Consider the following 14786-nt stretch of genomic DNA (forward strand, 5'->3'; position numbering starts at 1 on the left):
TATTTTACTATATACAAAAAATATTATTGGTGGTATTAAATATCCTACCTCAAAATTATGTGCAATAGACAATTAGATAAGCATATATATTGCAAAATCCTTTTAAAGTAACAACATGTAACTTAATAATAAAACCTATCACCATTTTCCTTGTTTGTGAAGTTTTCCAGTTTGCAAATATATGTCAATAAAGTGAATCTGATAGAAGATATATTATAGAATAGAAAATCAGTATTCAATTATCATTGACAATGGAAGAAATTTTGCAAAACCTACAATTGATTTGGAAATTAAAAGCACACAGTGTTTTCTTTATAGCTTTATCCTATATTTTCAGAAATATTAACAGTATTTGATAGGACAGACTCACTAACTATAACAGAAAAACTGTCAATCACCATTATTGTTGTTCTTTAGCCAAAGATAAAACTGTAAGACATAAAAGAAATTTTGCAATTGTCTTGTTAGATACAAATAGATTATGTTCAAATAATATGTAATAGAAGCTTTTAACTGGTAAAAGTGGCTGCGTGAACCAAGGAAAGCCTACTGAAAACATCTGAAGCACTATTTTAAAAATAAGGGCAACAACACAGCAGGAATTACTAACAGAATCTCTCCTTACTTGCAGGGAAAGTAGTTTGTTGCTAGAATCTGCTCATTCTTTAAGAAACCAAATTTGTCATAAGAGTTTAAGTATGCTCTGCATGTTCTCTGCTGTAAAGATCCTTATTATGCTACTCCAGGGAGATGATGAAATTAGTATGCATGTGATGAAAGCTGAGATGCAGATAAAAATTCAGGGAGAATTTTGCTATGCTGAAAGCCAATTATGTTGCTCTACTGTCATATTTCTAGAACCAAGATTTATCTTCTGCAAGCAGCACCAACAGCATGGCTTATGGGGTTGCTTCTATCACACTGCATATCATCACAGACCATGGCCTACTGTTTAGTATTCTAAATGTGCCAGATAGTTGACCACAGGCAGAATTTATCAGTTGACAGTGTTGAGAAATTACTGTCTCTGTATAAAATTTGACTCCTAAAATTTTATAATACTCCCGCTACATCAATACCTGCATTTTGGATAGAATTTCAGATATATACCATAAGTTTATTTTATGATGATGGTAATCCAATTTACAGTTTGGCTGTATATTAATCTTAAATCTCAGGTTTTGGGCCAAGATACATTTTTCTATGCAATTCCAATACTAATATATTTATTTGTTTATATTTCTATCACCTTCACTAACTACAGAGTTTCTGTTGGCAAGAATTTCTTATTTTCTTCTCTGCTGTGAATTTCCAGCACTTAGGTAGATAGCACATCATAAAAGCTCAATAAATATTCACTGAATGAATGAAAAAATTAATGAATGCATATAAATAAAAATAGCCATAAGGCAACTATTCTACCTGAGTATAGTATATAAGGGATGCTGGAGGTCTTAGACCAGACACAGACCACTTTTACAATTTTGTTTATGTAAGTATTCTTATAAACGATACTGTGGAGTACCTACTATGTGTAAAATACTGTGAGAGTTAACTAGGATAAGTTAGGATATAGACTTCACTTTTTTAGGAATGTAAAGTACTGAAGAATCTTAAAAAATAAAGTAAAACACCTCAGAAAATGGTTAAAAAATAAACATTGTAATTTTAATAAAAAGTACTTTTAAACTTTGGAATCTCAAGACAAAATAAAAACAGTCTTTAAATGTTAGACTGTAGAGGAGGGTAAAAACAAGAATTTTGCCCTGGCTGGTATAGCTCAGTTGATTGAGCACAGGCCTGTGAAGCAAGGGGTCGCCCGTTTGATTCCCACTTAGGTCACGTGCCTGGGCTGCAGGCCAAGGCCCCAGTAGGAAACACATGAGAGGCAACTACACATTGATGTTTCTCTCCCACTCTTTCTCCTTCCCTTCCCCTCTCTCTAACAATAAATAAATAAAAATTAAAAAAATCTTCACTGGACAGATTTAGACAGAAGCTAAAATCTCAAATAAATGATGGGTATTGTAGAATGCAGCTTGGGAGGCTAGATCATGATGACTGGGAAACATGAAAAAGATATATGTCAGTTTGCTAGAGAATAACCCTAAGATTGACTAAATCATTCATGTATTCAACGGAAATTTATTGAAAAGCCTACTTGTGCAAACCACTGTTCTACATTTTTTGGATAGAAGAGTGAATAAGCATAAATTTCTCTCCTCACGAAGCTTCCATTTCAGTGGAGGAATACAGAGAAAATAAATAAATAAGTAACTCTATTTATTGTTTCAATCTCCCCAGACTTCAAGGTCCCTAGTGGCTGCTACAAACAATAAGATTCTTTTATAAGATTGAAAGATGACAGGATGCAGTAGTATGTAAATGTACTAGTCACTGACTGGCTTGAGTTATACCAAGAAAAAAAAATGAGGGGAGTGTAAGAAGTCATTATAAATTTAATTAATTTTTAAAAATCTCATGTTTTCTTGTAACTTTCTGGCTTTTTGTAAAAAAAATTATTTATTTTTAGAGAGAGGGGAAGGGAAGGATAAAGAGAGGGAGAGAAGCATAAACATGTGGTTGCCACTTGCACGCCCCCTACTGGGGACCTGGCCTACAACCCAGGCATGTGCCATGACTGGGATTCGAACCAGTGAACCTTTGGTTCCCAGGCTGGTGCTCAATCCACTGAGCTACACCAGCTAGGGAAGAAGTCATTATAAATTTTAAAATGAAAGATATAGGCCCTAAGCAGAAGCTCAGTTCTAAAAAAATGAGCATGTGAAAGCTTGCCATTGGCACATGGCACTCCAAGTCTGGTAAGCAGAAGTATAATGGGGAAATATTCAAAAGTCCATTTCACATGTCTAGAATAGTGGGTCTGTTTAGCATATTCAGATCTAAGTGGGTATTGGAGATGAAAGTCTGTGAATCCTAACTTACAGTCAGTTCTTGAGTTAGGTTGGAATAAAAGTTGCAGGTGCAGAGTCAAGGGCTCTAACTGTGACAAGCTGAACACATGAAGACAGAGAACAGTGGCAAATGCTGGCAGCATAAGATTTATAAACTGGATAGAGAACATGCTAGAATTTAAAGTGATCAACACAGAAGAATCAGAGTATATGGGGGAGATGGGCTATGGGGACTTATTCTGTAGCCCAACAGAAAAACGAGAGTGTGGAAATCAGGAACCAAAGAAAGTCTCATAAGATGTTATCTCTAAAGAAAAGGCAAAAGAATTTGAAGATAGGAAAATAATTGTAGGTTCCCAAAGAGAATAACCTATCTAGTCCATTTATTTATTCATTCATTAGTCCATTTATTTATTCATTCATTGTTCAGTGGACAATATACTAGGCATAGGAAATACAGTGGAATTAAAAAAAATCCTTGCTCTAATAATCTTAGAGTGGAGAACAGAGAATGAATACCAGGTTGCCTGCAAGACTCCCTTTGGCCGAGATTGCCTGAGTACCTAAGGGTTCCCTGGCTTCTTTAAATTACCAGCATTCAGGAGCGTCCTAAACCTCATACCACCTTTGACTCTATCCATATTGGAAAAGGATCACTCTAAAACTTAATCTGATTCCCCTCATTGATAGCTTGAAATGGTGCCCTTTTTGGCCTTTCGATCAAATATAATTCCTTAATATAGTGACATGACTCGGCCCTTCCTGCCCCTCCAGCTTCATCTCTCAATACCTGCCTTTCTCACACTCTACTTTTAGGCTGCTTTTAGTTACTTGAAAACACAAGGCTTATTCTTAACTCTGGCCCTCCTCTTGTCTGACACATTCTTCTCTCTCCTCTTCACTTGGTCTATTCCTACTAAGTTCTCCACTTGAACATCACTTCCCTGTTCCCATGTAGGTTAGGTACTCAGGCTATTTGCTTTCAAAACACTGCACTCTCATTTCACTCTTACTGTTGTCATTCAGTTGCCTGCCTCTTCTGATAAACTGTAAGAATAGCTTCTTGGGATACAGTGTACGTCTAGTTCACTTATCATCCCACATTCAGCAGCTACAGCATAGTGTTTAGCACCAAGATAGGAACGATATGTACTTATTAACCATTGCATTTCCAGTACTTTATTGAGAGCCTAGCATAAAGTTGCTGTTTATAATATTTTGACTCAATAAATAAATACATAAATAGATAGATAACACCACCCTTGATCCACCCTTATTTGTACAAAACCCTGGTACTGAACAGGCACTATGCATAATACTCAGAGCAGCTTGTTCTGCTTCTCCACATTATGCTCTGAAACAAGAGGATCTGGGATATCAACTAATTTAAACTTCACCTGAGGATACATTTATTGATTTTGGAGACAAAAGAAAGGGGGGGAGAGAGGGCAAGAGAGAAGAGGAGCGAGGGGAAGCGAGGGGAAGAGAGGGGGAGAGAGGGGGAGAGAGGAGAAGAGAGGGAGAGGGAGGGAGGGAGGGAGGGAGGGGGGAGAGAGAGAGAGAGAGAGAGAGAGAGAGAGAGAGAGAGAGAGAGAGAGAGAGAGAGAAAGAAGTATCAATGTGAGAGAAGAACATTGACTAGTTACCTCCCTATGTACCCTGACCAGGGATCAAACCCACAAGTATGGGCCCTGACTAGGAATCAAACCTACAATCTTTTGGTGTATGAAATGGCGCTCCAACTAAATGCACCATCCACCCAGGACTTTTTTAAAAAATTATTTTATTTTATTTATGTTTTTTGGAGGGGTTAAACTATGGCTGGGGCAGGGCTCAAGCAGCTCTGTGCTTCTTTGGGTTCAGTCTGATCATTATACTTTCATAAGAAAGCAAAAGCTGCTGTTTTCCTTTGCAAGTAGGATTTCCAGTTCTCTGTGTCTATCCTTCCCTCCCCTCATCCCTTTCTTCCACACTTGTGTAGCTACATTGCTCTTCTAAACGTCACAGCTGCTCTGGGTATGGATCTGTGACATAGAGCAAGCATATGTGAAAACAAAGCTCCTAACAGACCCTGCAATAGATGGAAACTGATTCCCAAATATTAAAGCCTTGGAGGGGTGTGGATCTCTTTGTGCATCTATAACTGAAAAAAATATTAAGGCAGGAAAACAAAATAAAAAAGTCTCTAAGTTGTGATAGAAATAATGAATATTACATAATCCCTGGTTGGAAGGGATACAAGATAAGCTACTGTTAAGCCTGAAAGTTATTTGAGGGTTAGGGGGTATGTTAGCATTTCAATAAAGGCTAAATGGCTATAAAACTTTTAAGAAAATTACATAGTAGAAAAGTTTTCAGTTTTGATGACCAGTATTTGATACACTCAGTACAAATCATGCCAGAAAAATGTGACGATTTACATAAAATTTTAAAAATATTAATTTCAGTACCAACAATACATCATTACATGCACACAGCATACTACTGTTTATTTATACATATAGTATAATATAGGATACCACTGCAACAAATAAATTTTCTGCCCTTTATAAAAGTAATCAAAAACAAAGAACACTGACAAGTATATGAAGTGGTGAATTATCACAGCCATGCAATTATAATATACCAAGACCTTCAGAGCATTTTGTATTCTTTTAAGAACACTGATAAACTATTTGTCCTTCTCTGCCTTCTCCAATCTTCTCCCCCTTCTCCCTTCCATTCTTTTGGCTTTTACTGATAGTATATGCCTGTGTATATGTCCAGGCATATACACAGCAGTAGATGATTAAATCAGAGTTCCTGGTTCTTCTCTACCTGCTCATTTTAACCTCACTTTTATAGTCAGTAAGTTTTCCTTCAATAATCAATAACCTAAAGCTTGTTAAGTCTAACAAACATTCAGATGAGTCCTGGTCCCTTTAAAGGAGTGCCATTTGTAGGCTGGCAGGATACAGTATGAAGAGAGGAAAAGACATAAATATAGAAGAACAACCCATCTCTTGGAGGAAGCACCTAAAGACATGAGAGCAGAGGGAATGAAGTTCTAAGGACGAACCTTAAACAGCAGGAGTCAATGTCTTTTGTATTAGAGCAAAAATGAGGAGGGTGGGTTCACACAGATGGTAGCTGGGAAAGAAGGGTAGGAATTTTCAAGTGGTCATGTTTCATAGCTTGCATTTTCTCTGTAAAGAAAAGGTGGTCTGCTAAGAAAGAGGGGAACCAGTGACAGAATGGAGGTCTTCACAAAAGTAACAAAGGTTTCAAATAGTCGCTGCAGAACACAGGAGCAGTGCTCAGGGTAGCTCAAATACTGAATGTTCTACATCTGAGATTTCACTGTCAGAGCCTGTGTACGGACAGAGACTGATCCAAGTCGAATGGTTTTGCAGGAAGATAAAACATGAAGGAAAAATCAGTTAGGATACTGAAGACGCTGGACAGAGAATGGTTCAAGTTATGAGCCATGGATTCCATGCTGGACTAGGCAGGATAAGGAAAGAAGGACACAGACTGGGAGAACACTGAGGAAGAGTCTGGAAAGTCTAAGTGAGTGAGAAATTAAGAGGGAAATGCAGTTGCAGTACAAGAGGGATATGTCTATTTTAGGGATTCAAAGGTGTAACAGTTATGAGTGATGACAAGGTTGCAGATGTTGACATGAGTGGGCATTACCAACACAAGCATGGATGAAGACTGCTGCACCTAGAAGGTCACTGATCAAGTCACCGTATGATATTAGAAGTTGATGTGGTAAAGAAGGTTGTTTGTGAGCAGGGGCAACAGCAGAGATCAACGACAGAGCAACATCACAGGAAAAGGGATGCACTGCCTCCACCAACTATCTGCACCATTACACATATGCATATATGCACAGCCCACGGACACAGGCAACACTGTGTGCAGGCTGAGGGGAGGGTGGGAGCTGGGGGGAGGGGAATGCAGATGGTAAAATAGGGGACATCTATAAGAGGGTCAACAATAAAATAAATAAAATAAATAAAGTAAAATAAAACCACTTTTTTCTTCTCTATGTCATTCCTTATTCTATTCAATTTTCCTACATTTACCTAATTTTATCACTCTGAAAAACACTTGATCAATTGGAAAAAAAAATTTTTTAAGCAGCTTTCTATGGGGGGAGTTGGTGAGGGATGGTAGAAGCTCTAACACAAATTAGTCACAGAGCTATGAATCGGTTTCAGTTCATATATAATCCATCTATATTGTAGACTTTTCTCTAAATTCTTAAAAATTATAAAAAGATACACTAAGCAAAAAATACAATCAAAATTTATAGAAAATAACATGACAAAATGGGAAATAGACAAATGGTGCTTTAGGTACAAAATCATGGTATTTTCAGTAGTTGCTAGCAAAAAGGCTATCTTGATATGCATGTGTATAATATAATAACCATACAGTCAGACAATGCAATATTAAATAATTCAGTCATACCTGTATTGCAAGGGCACGAGATACGAGACCCCTGAGGTACTGTAAAGGATCCTCTGGGCCTTCCCACTTGCTCTGCCATATGAGAGGACACTGCAATTGAAAAAGGGTCCATATTAAGCTTATATATACCGTATCACATATCTGCAATACCCAAGATGTGGAAGCAACCCCATACTGACAGATGGATAAGTAATGAAACTGAATATCATTCAGTCATAAAAATAAAATCTTGTCATTTGCCACAACATGGATAGTTGCATTATGCTAAATGAAAAATTTAGACATGGGACAACAAATACGATACATGTGGTGTAAACTTACATGGGGAATCTAGAAAAAAAAACATACATACAAACAAAAAAACAGAAATAGACTTATAGATTCGGAGAATAAAACTGATGGTTTTCAGAGGAGAGGAAGGTGGACAAATGTATGAGAAAAGGTGTAGGAAAATAAGAGGTACAAACTTCCAGTTATAAAATAAGTAAATCATGAAGATATAATGTATGGGACAGGAAATACAGTAAAAAATACAATAAATTTACAGTGACAGATGGTTACTAGATATAAACTGGTGATCACATTGTAAGGTATATAAATGTTAAATCACTATGTTGTACACCCGAAATTAATATAACATTGTATGGCAGTTATATTGTAATAGAAAATAATTTTAAAGGCTGAGATACCATTTTTCACATTAGATTACAAAGTCCTATCTTTGTAATCTAGCTCACTCTCTGCTACTCTCTCCCTTCCTCGCTCTAAGCAAAAAAGTTACCAAGTCAGGAGCTGCCTCAAGAAGAGACCCATGTAGTAAGGAACTGATTGGTTCAGTCAGCAATCAGTGAGGGCCTGAGGCCTGCCAGCAGCCAACTCCTCTGTGCTCCTAGAAGCTGCGACCATTGCAGCCCTGACTGACTCCTGATTGTAGACTTGAGGAAAACTGTGAAACAGAACACCTACCTAAGCCTTGCCCAGCTTCTCAACCCACAGAAGGTGTCACATGATACATTTTTGTTGTTTTGTGCCACTAAGTTTTAGGGCAATTTATTATGCAGCAATAGGTAGGTAACTAAGAGAGTTAATGATATTAGTGGCAGGTGTAATACATTAGTTCAATTAATGGTTAAGTCCTTATTGTTCATCCATTTAGCAGTTATGTACTGAGTGCCTAAAATGTAATGTCACTATAAGATCCTTAATATCAAAGAGCTTGTATTTTACTGGTGGATAAAGGCAAAGATATATCACTCATTATAAGAATATTACATAGTGTTAAATTCTATGTAGAGAATTACAATGTAATATGTGATACAATAAAAGTAGTATGACATTATAGTGATATGATAGAAGACTATGGGGAATAAAAGGATAAATGCAGTCTTTACTCTAAAGAGCAATAGAACAAAGGTAGAAAGGACCGCTAAAGGAGATACACAGCTAAAATCCCTTGCAGTGCTTTAATAATAGGTTATATTGGGGTGGCCAAAAAGTTTGTTTGGTTTTTTCTGTAAAATGGTTCCAGTAGCACTTAGTTGTCTTTATCTTCTTTTTTTTTAAGATTTATATTTATTTATCTTTAGAGGGGAAGGGAAGGAGTAAGGGAGAGAAACATCAATGTATGGTTGCTTCTCATGCGTCCCCCACTGGGAACTGGCCTGCAACCCAGGCATGTGCCCTGACTGGGAATTGAACCACGATCCTCTGGTTTGCAGGCCCGCGCTCAGTCCACTGAGCTACACCAGCCAGGGCTTGTCTTTCACTTCTTTCAAAACAGTTTTATTAGATTGTATTGTGACAGCTGTTACATCAGCATGCATTTAAAAAAGCTTTTCAAAATTGATGAATTTTTGTGTAGTCATTTTAATATTGAAGATGGAAGAAAATATGCAATGATTTCAGCATATGTTTTATTGTTTCAAGAAAGGTAAAAACATAGTTGAAATGCAACAAAACAAAACAAACATCATGCAGTGTATGGAGAAGGTGCTGTAATTGGACTGAATGTGTCAAAAGTGGTTTGAGAAGTTTCCTGCTGGAGTTGTCTTGCTGGATGATGCTCCACAGCTGGGCAGCCAGTTGAAGGTGATAGCAATCAAATCAAGGCAACTAATTGAGAATAATAAATGTTATACCACACAGAAGATGCCCGATATATTAAAAACATCCAAATCAATAAAGTTATTGGCGAAAATGACAAATGTGTCTTTTATGAAAAAAAACACAGGGATTTTTTTTGGCCAACCCAATATACCATATCTAAAGTTTCAATGGAAAAAATTATTTAATTAAGAAAGTCCTTATGGGGGAGATAGCTGTTAAGCTTTGAAAGTTTATTGGATTTTGACAAAAATAGAAAACACTGGGTGCTTACTACGTGTGAGTTACTGTGCTAAGTGCTTGATATACACCATCTCATACGGTGCTCACAATAATCCTCAGAAGCAGGTAGTACTACATCTTCCACTTTACAGAGGAGACAACGGAGATATACAGAGAATAGCCTGCCCCAAAATCACAGAACAGAGAAATGGCAAGTCCAGAATGTGATCCCACACAACCTGGCTCTAGAGTCTATTTGTCAGCATCAATACTGCCTTCAACGTATTTCAAATTTTTATAGTGCTCTACATATACTACACAATTTGAAATTAAATTAGATGATACATATATTCAGAATTAAAGTTATGATGATGGTGAAATTAAGGATTTAGAATATATTTATTTAACTAAGCAAAAATTTTTAAAAAATGTCAAAGGACTTGAACCAGGTCTAACACTAAATGTGATATATTTCTGCTATCCCATTCTTTTTGTGAGAGATATCAAAGGAACAGAACAGGATATGAGCAGTTGTTCATTTGTCCATTTTCTCTTTGAAGTATCGATTAATTGATTATTCAGTAGGCATCTGTTCAATAGCTGCTATTTGGAAATCATTTGTTAGGTTCTGGGGATACAAAGTTATAAAACAATTCCTGTCTATAAAAGCTTGTGCTAGAGGGGGAAACAGAATAAAAGACACAACTACAGACAATACAGTAAGTTCCCTGGTCGTGGCAAGAACTGTTTTTGTAAAACACAAATATGAGCTACACAAAGTCCAAACCAAGTATAAGGGCAAGGCTTATACTTGGAGGAAAGGCTTCTGTTGGAGATCATGGTTGAGGTGAGTTTCAGAAGATAAAGAGCCTACAGTCAAGTAAAGAAAGTCAGCAGGGAAAGGTAGGCACATCAATAAACACAGGAGAACTGGGCTGAAAGTTAAGGACCAGACTAGGACGTGTTTGAATGTTTATCCTAAGGAGTTTAACCTGGAAAGCAATGCTAACACGAAATCAAGCTTTACCCAGTGAGGTGACACAACTAGAAAGATTACTCTAGTGAAATAGGCAGAGCAGGCACTGTGGGGATGAAACTGCAATCAGGGAAGTCTGGAAGCTACTTCAATATAGATGTGAATCATTGAGGACCTGTGAGAAGGAGAACAAGAGCAAACATGTCTGCAGCATGTATGTGTGCAGGCACTGTTCTAAGCACTTATATCAACACAATGACACTTCCCAACAACTCTCTGACATGGATACAACTATTATTCCCATTACAAACATTTAGAAACAGAAGGTGTCAGTTACTTGCAAAAGGTTAAGTTACTTGCAAAAGAAAATATTCAGGTACAATCTTGAAGGTTTAAATTCCATTATACAATCTTATGTTTATTATATAAACTTAAAAAAAAAGGGCTACTTTAGGAACTCTTCCTTTTTCATTTAATAATGTATTTATCTATACTATGGTAATTTTTAGTGTAAATATATATACTAATTATTCTACTGACAGACACCACTATCCCACTAAAAAATATAATGCACTATTCCTCAAGGATGAGTATGATCCCAGTAACCCACTACCAGCAGCCTGCTGAAGGTAAACCAACACCTGAGTTAAGGTCTGTGACGCATGCTTACTGCAGTGCCTGAAACAGGAGACAGCACTGTCACGGCTGCTTATTGCAAACACTAGAGGATGCCCTGGGCTTCAAGTGTATGGGGGGAAAAGGACTCAGTTAATATTTTTTAAAAAAGAAGAAGTAAACACAGTGAGTTAATTTTAATGTCAATTTTACATGAAAAAATTAATGATATAGTTTACAAATTATCACTAACTTCTACACTAGCCATAATTTAAAACTTTATACAAACTAATTAAATTGACCAACTCTATTTCAAAAACATATACATAAAAAGAAAATTATATTTCCAAAGAATAAAGATAGATTCAAGTAAAATGATTTCACAGTAAGAGGCCTTTACTGTTTATACATAAAAGGAAGCACAACTCAAAAGATCAATGATATGTGATAAAAGTTAGAATAGATTCCGATTTAATCTTACTAAGGCCTTTGCTTAGCTCCAAAGCTTTCAATCTTCTTATTAGTATAGAAGAAAGATTTATAAAACAGCACCAGAACAAAATAAAGACTTTTAAATCCAAGATATATATTTAATCAATTTATTCTCTTCTTAGATGTGAATCTAATTATAATTTTTTAAATTTTGTGTCTTCCCTTCTTAAAGAAACTTACTTGTTTTCTCAGAACATTTAACTTTTAGTTTCAGTTAAAAAATTATAAAATACTTAGTAAGAGGTTACACTAAGTTATAAAAAGGGAGAAAGATGAAAGCAAACCAAGTGTTCATCAATAATGAATGGGTAAACAGCATATGGTATATGTCCATAAATGGAATATGACTCAGAATTTAAAAGAAAAGAAATACCAACACATGTTATAACATGGATGAACTTCAAGGATATTATGCTAGTGATACAAGCCAGTCATGAAAATATAAATGATTTCACCTACACAAGGTGCCCAGAGTAGTCAAGTCAAATTCGGAGAGAGAGAACGGTGGTTGCTGAGGGATGGATCGTGAGAGGAATGAGGAACTGCTGTTTTCATGAGTTAAAGTTTCAGTTTTCCAAGATGAAAAAAGTTCTAGAGATTGACTATATGTTACTGTGAATGTACTTAACACTATTTAACACTATACTTAAAAATGTTTAAGCTGGCAAAATTTATGTGTATTTTGCCACAATTAAAAAACAGCATTGGAAAATGTTTTAAAATTTAAATTGTATTTAAAATAAAGTTAAGAAGGACCCCAAACTCATTAATTCTTCATTATATTATGACATTATCATCATCTATGTATTTCTGATTATTTATGCAAATTGTATCTGTAAGGTGAGAATACCATTTTCAGTGTGCTAACAGGCATCTCTTCCCAACTCCATTCAGTGATCTGGCACTGGTAATTTGCAATCGGCCATGGTAGGAATATTTACACCACAGGAATTAGTACATGCTACAGATCAGGGCTTCTTTTTGGGAAAGAGCCAGTTAAATATTTGCCAGCACAATATTGGATTTATCCATATTGTTGCATAAATCAATGCTGATTTTTTTATTGCTAATTAACTTCCCATTTTATAGAGACATCACAATTTGTTCACCATTTCATTTGTTGAAACTTTAGTTGTTTCCAGTTTTGATTATTAAAACTAAAGCTGCTATGAACATTCATAAACATTTGCATATGCTTTTTCTCTTGGGTGAGCACCCATGAATTAGTGAGGTCATATGCCACATGTATGTTTAACATTTTAAGGAAAAGTCAAGCTATCAGCAGTATGAGTTCCTGTTGTTCCAACTGCTGTTCCACGGTACAATTTGTCATTTCAATTTAAGCCATTCTAGTGGAGATACAGTATTGTCTCATTGTGATTTTTAAAAATCAATTGAGATATAGTTCACATGACATAACATTCACCCTTTTAAAGCATACATTTTAGTAGGTTTTAGTTGTTTCATAAGGATGTGCAACCATAACCACTATCTAATTCCTGAAAAGTTTCATCACCCTCTAAAACACTCTGTATCCATGGAGTCACTTTTCTATTTCCTATGAACAAAAGATTGCTTTCATTTATTTGAGTCTTCTTTAAGTTCTTTCTTTATAAAGATTTTATTTATTTACTTTTAGAGAGAGGAAGGGAGGAAGAAAGAAAGGGAGAGAAACATAGATATGTGAAACATTAATCAGTTGCCTCTTGCATGCCCCCATCCTGGGACCTAGCCCTCGACCCAGGTATGTGCCCTAACTGGGAATCAAACCAGAGACCTTTCAGTTTGAGGGACAACACCCAACCCACTGAGCCACACCAATCAGAACTTCTTTATTTTTTTTCAAGGCTGGTTTGCAGCTTTCAATGTAAAAATCTCGATATTTTCTGTTAAATTTATTCACATTGATTTATTCTTTTCTGTAATATCATACTTAGAATTATTTTTCTTAATTTCATTTTGGATACTATAAGTGCTTTATAAACTAGCATTTATTCCTATTTGTATAGAAATACAACTGATTTCTATATACTGATATTCTCATTGTAATTTTAATTTTCATTTCCCTAATAACTGAGTATACTGAGCATTTTTTTCATGTGCTTCTTTGCCATCATATATAATCTTGATTAAATGTCTATTCAAATCTTTTTCCCTCTTTTAAATTGGGATATTTGTCTTCTCATTATTGACTTGTGATTTAATTAAACATTTCTAGATACATGTTCCTCTGTTGGATATATGTATTGCAAATCTTTTCTCCTAAGACTGTGGCTTACACTTCACTTTCATAACTGTGTGATCAACTTGGGGATAATTTTTGTGTATGTTTTGAGATACAGGGGTAGACTAACTTTTGAGGGGGGATGAACTTGGCTATTCAATTGTTCCAGTAGCACTTGTCAGAGAGATTTTCCTTTCTCCGTGCAATTGCCTTAGTATATTTGGTGGAAATCAATTAATCGTATACCTGTAGGTCTGTTTTGAGATTATTTATTGTGTTCCATTAAGCTATGTATGTATCTTTATGCCAGTATCGCACCATTTTGAATATCTTCATAATGAAGAAGAGTAAGACCTCCCATTTTATTATTGTTTTTAAAAATCATTCAGACTAAACTAGGCCCTTTGCAATTTTATAAAAAAAAGAAAAACATTAGAATCAAATAGCCAATCCCTACAAAAAAATCCTGCAGAGGTTTTGATTGGGATTGTGTTAAATTTCTACATTGATTTGGAAAAAGATAACATCTAAACCACATTGGGCCTCCTGAGTCATGAATACAACTTTCAGTGCATCTTTCTACTTACTTAGGTCTTTAATTTCACTTCGTAGTTTTCAGTCTATAGAAAAGTTTTATATATTTTTTCAATTTTATCTCAAGATATGATCTTCCTGATATTTTTAATTTCAATTTTTAATAGTTTGTTTCCAGGATATATATAATTTTTATGTATTTACCTCGTATCCCACAACTTTACTGAATTTAAAATTTCTTACTAGC

At 35.6% G+C, this 14786-nt stretch overlaps 1 protein-coding gene across 2 annotated transcripts in view; it reads right to left on the bottom strand.

Moving 5' to 3' along the window:
* The window catches only part of DYNC2H1 (dynein cytoplasmic 2 heavy chain 1), a 346577-nt gene that overhangs the window by 45079 nt on the left and 286712 nt on the right, over positions 1-14786 (bottom strand). For both annotated transcript variants that reach the window (XM_037065338.1, XM_037065337.1), the window contains one exon: positions 7374-7463. In XM_037065338.1, the coding sequence (XP_036921233.1) occupies positions 7374-7463 (90 nt within the window). The remainder of the gene's footprint in view (positions 1-7373; positions 7464-14786) is intronic.

This window comes from Sturnira hondurensis, unplaced genomic scaffold, assembly GCF_014824575.4.
Source record: "Sturnira hondurensis isolate 20B ecotype Veracruz unplaced genomic scaffold, ASM1482457v3 Scaffold0015659, whole genome shotgun sequence".
NCBI lineage: Eukaryota > Metazoa > Chordata > Mammalia > Chiroptera > Phyllostomidae > Sturnira > Sturnira hondurensis.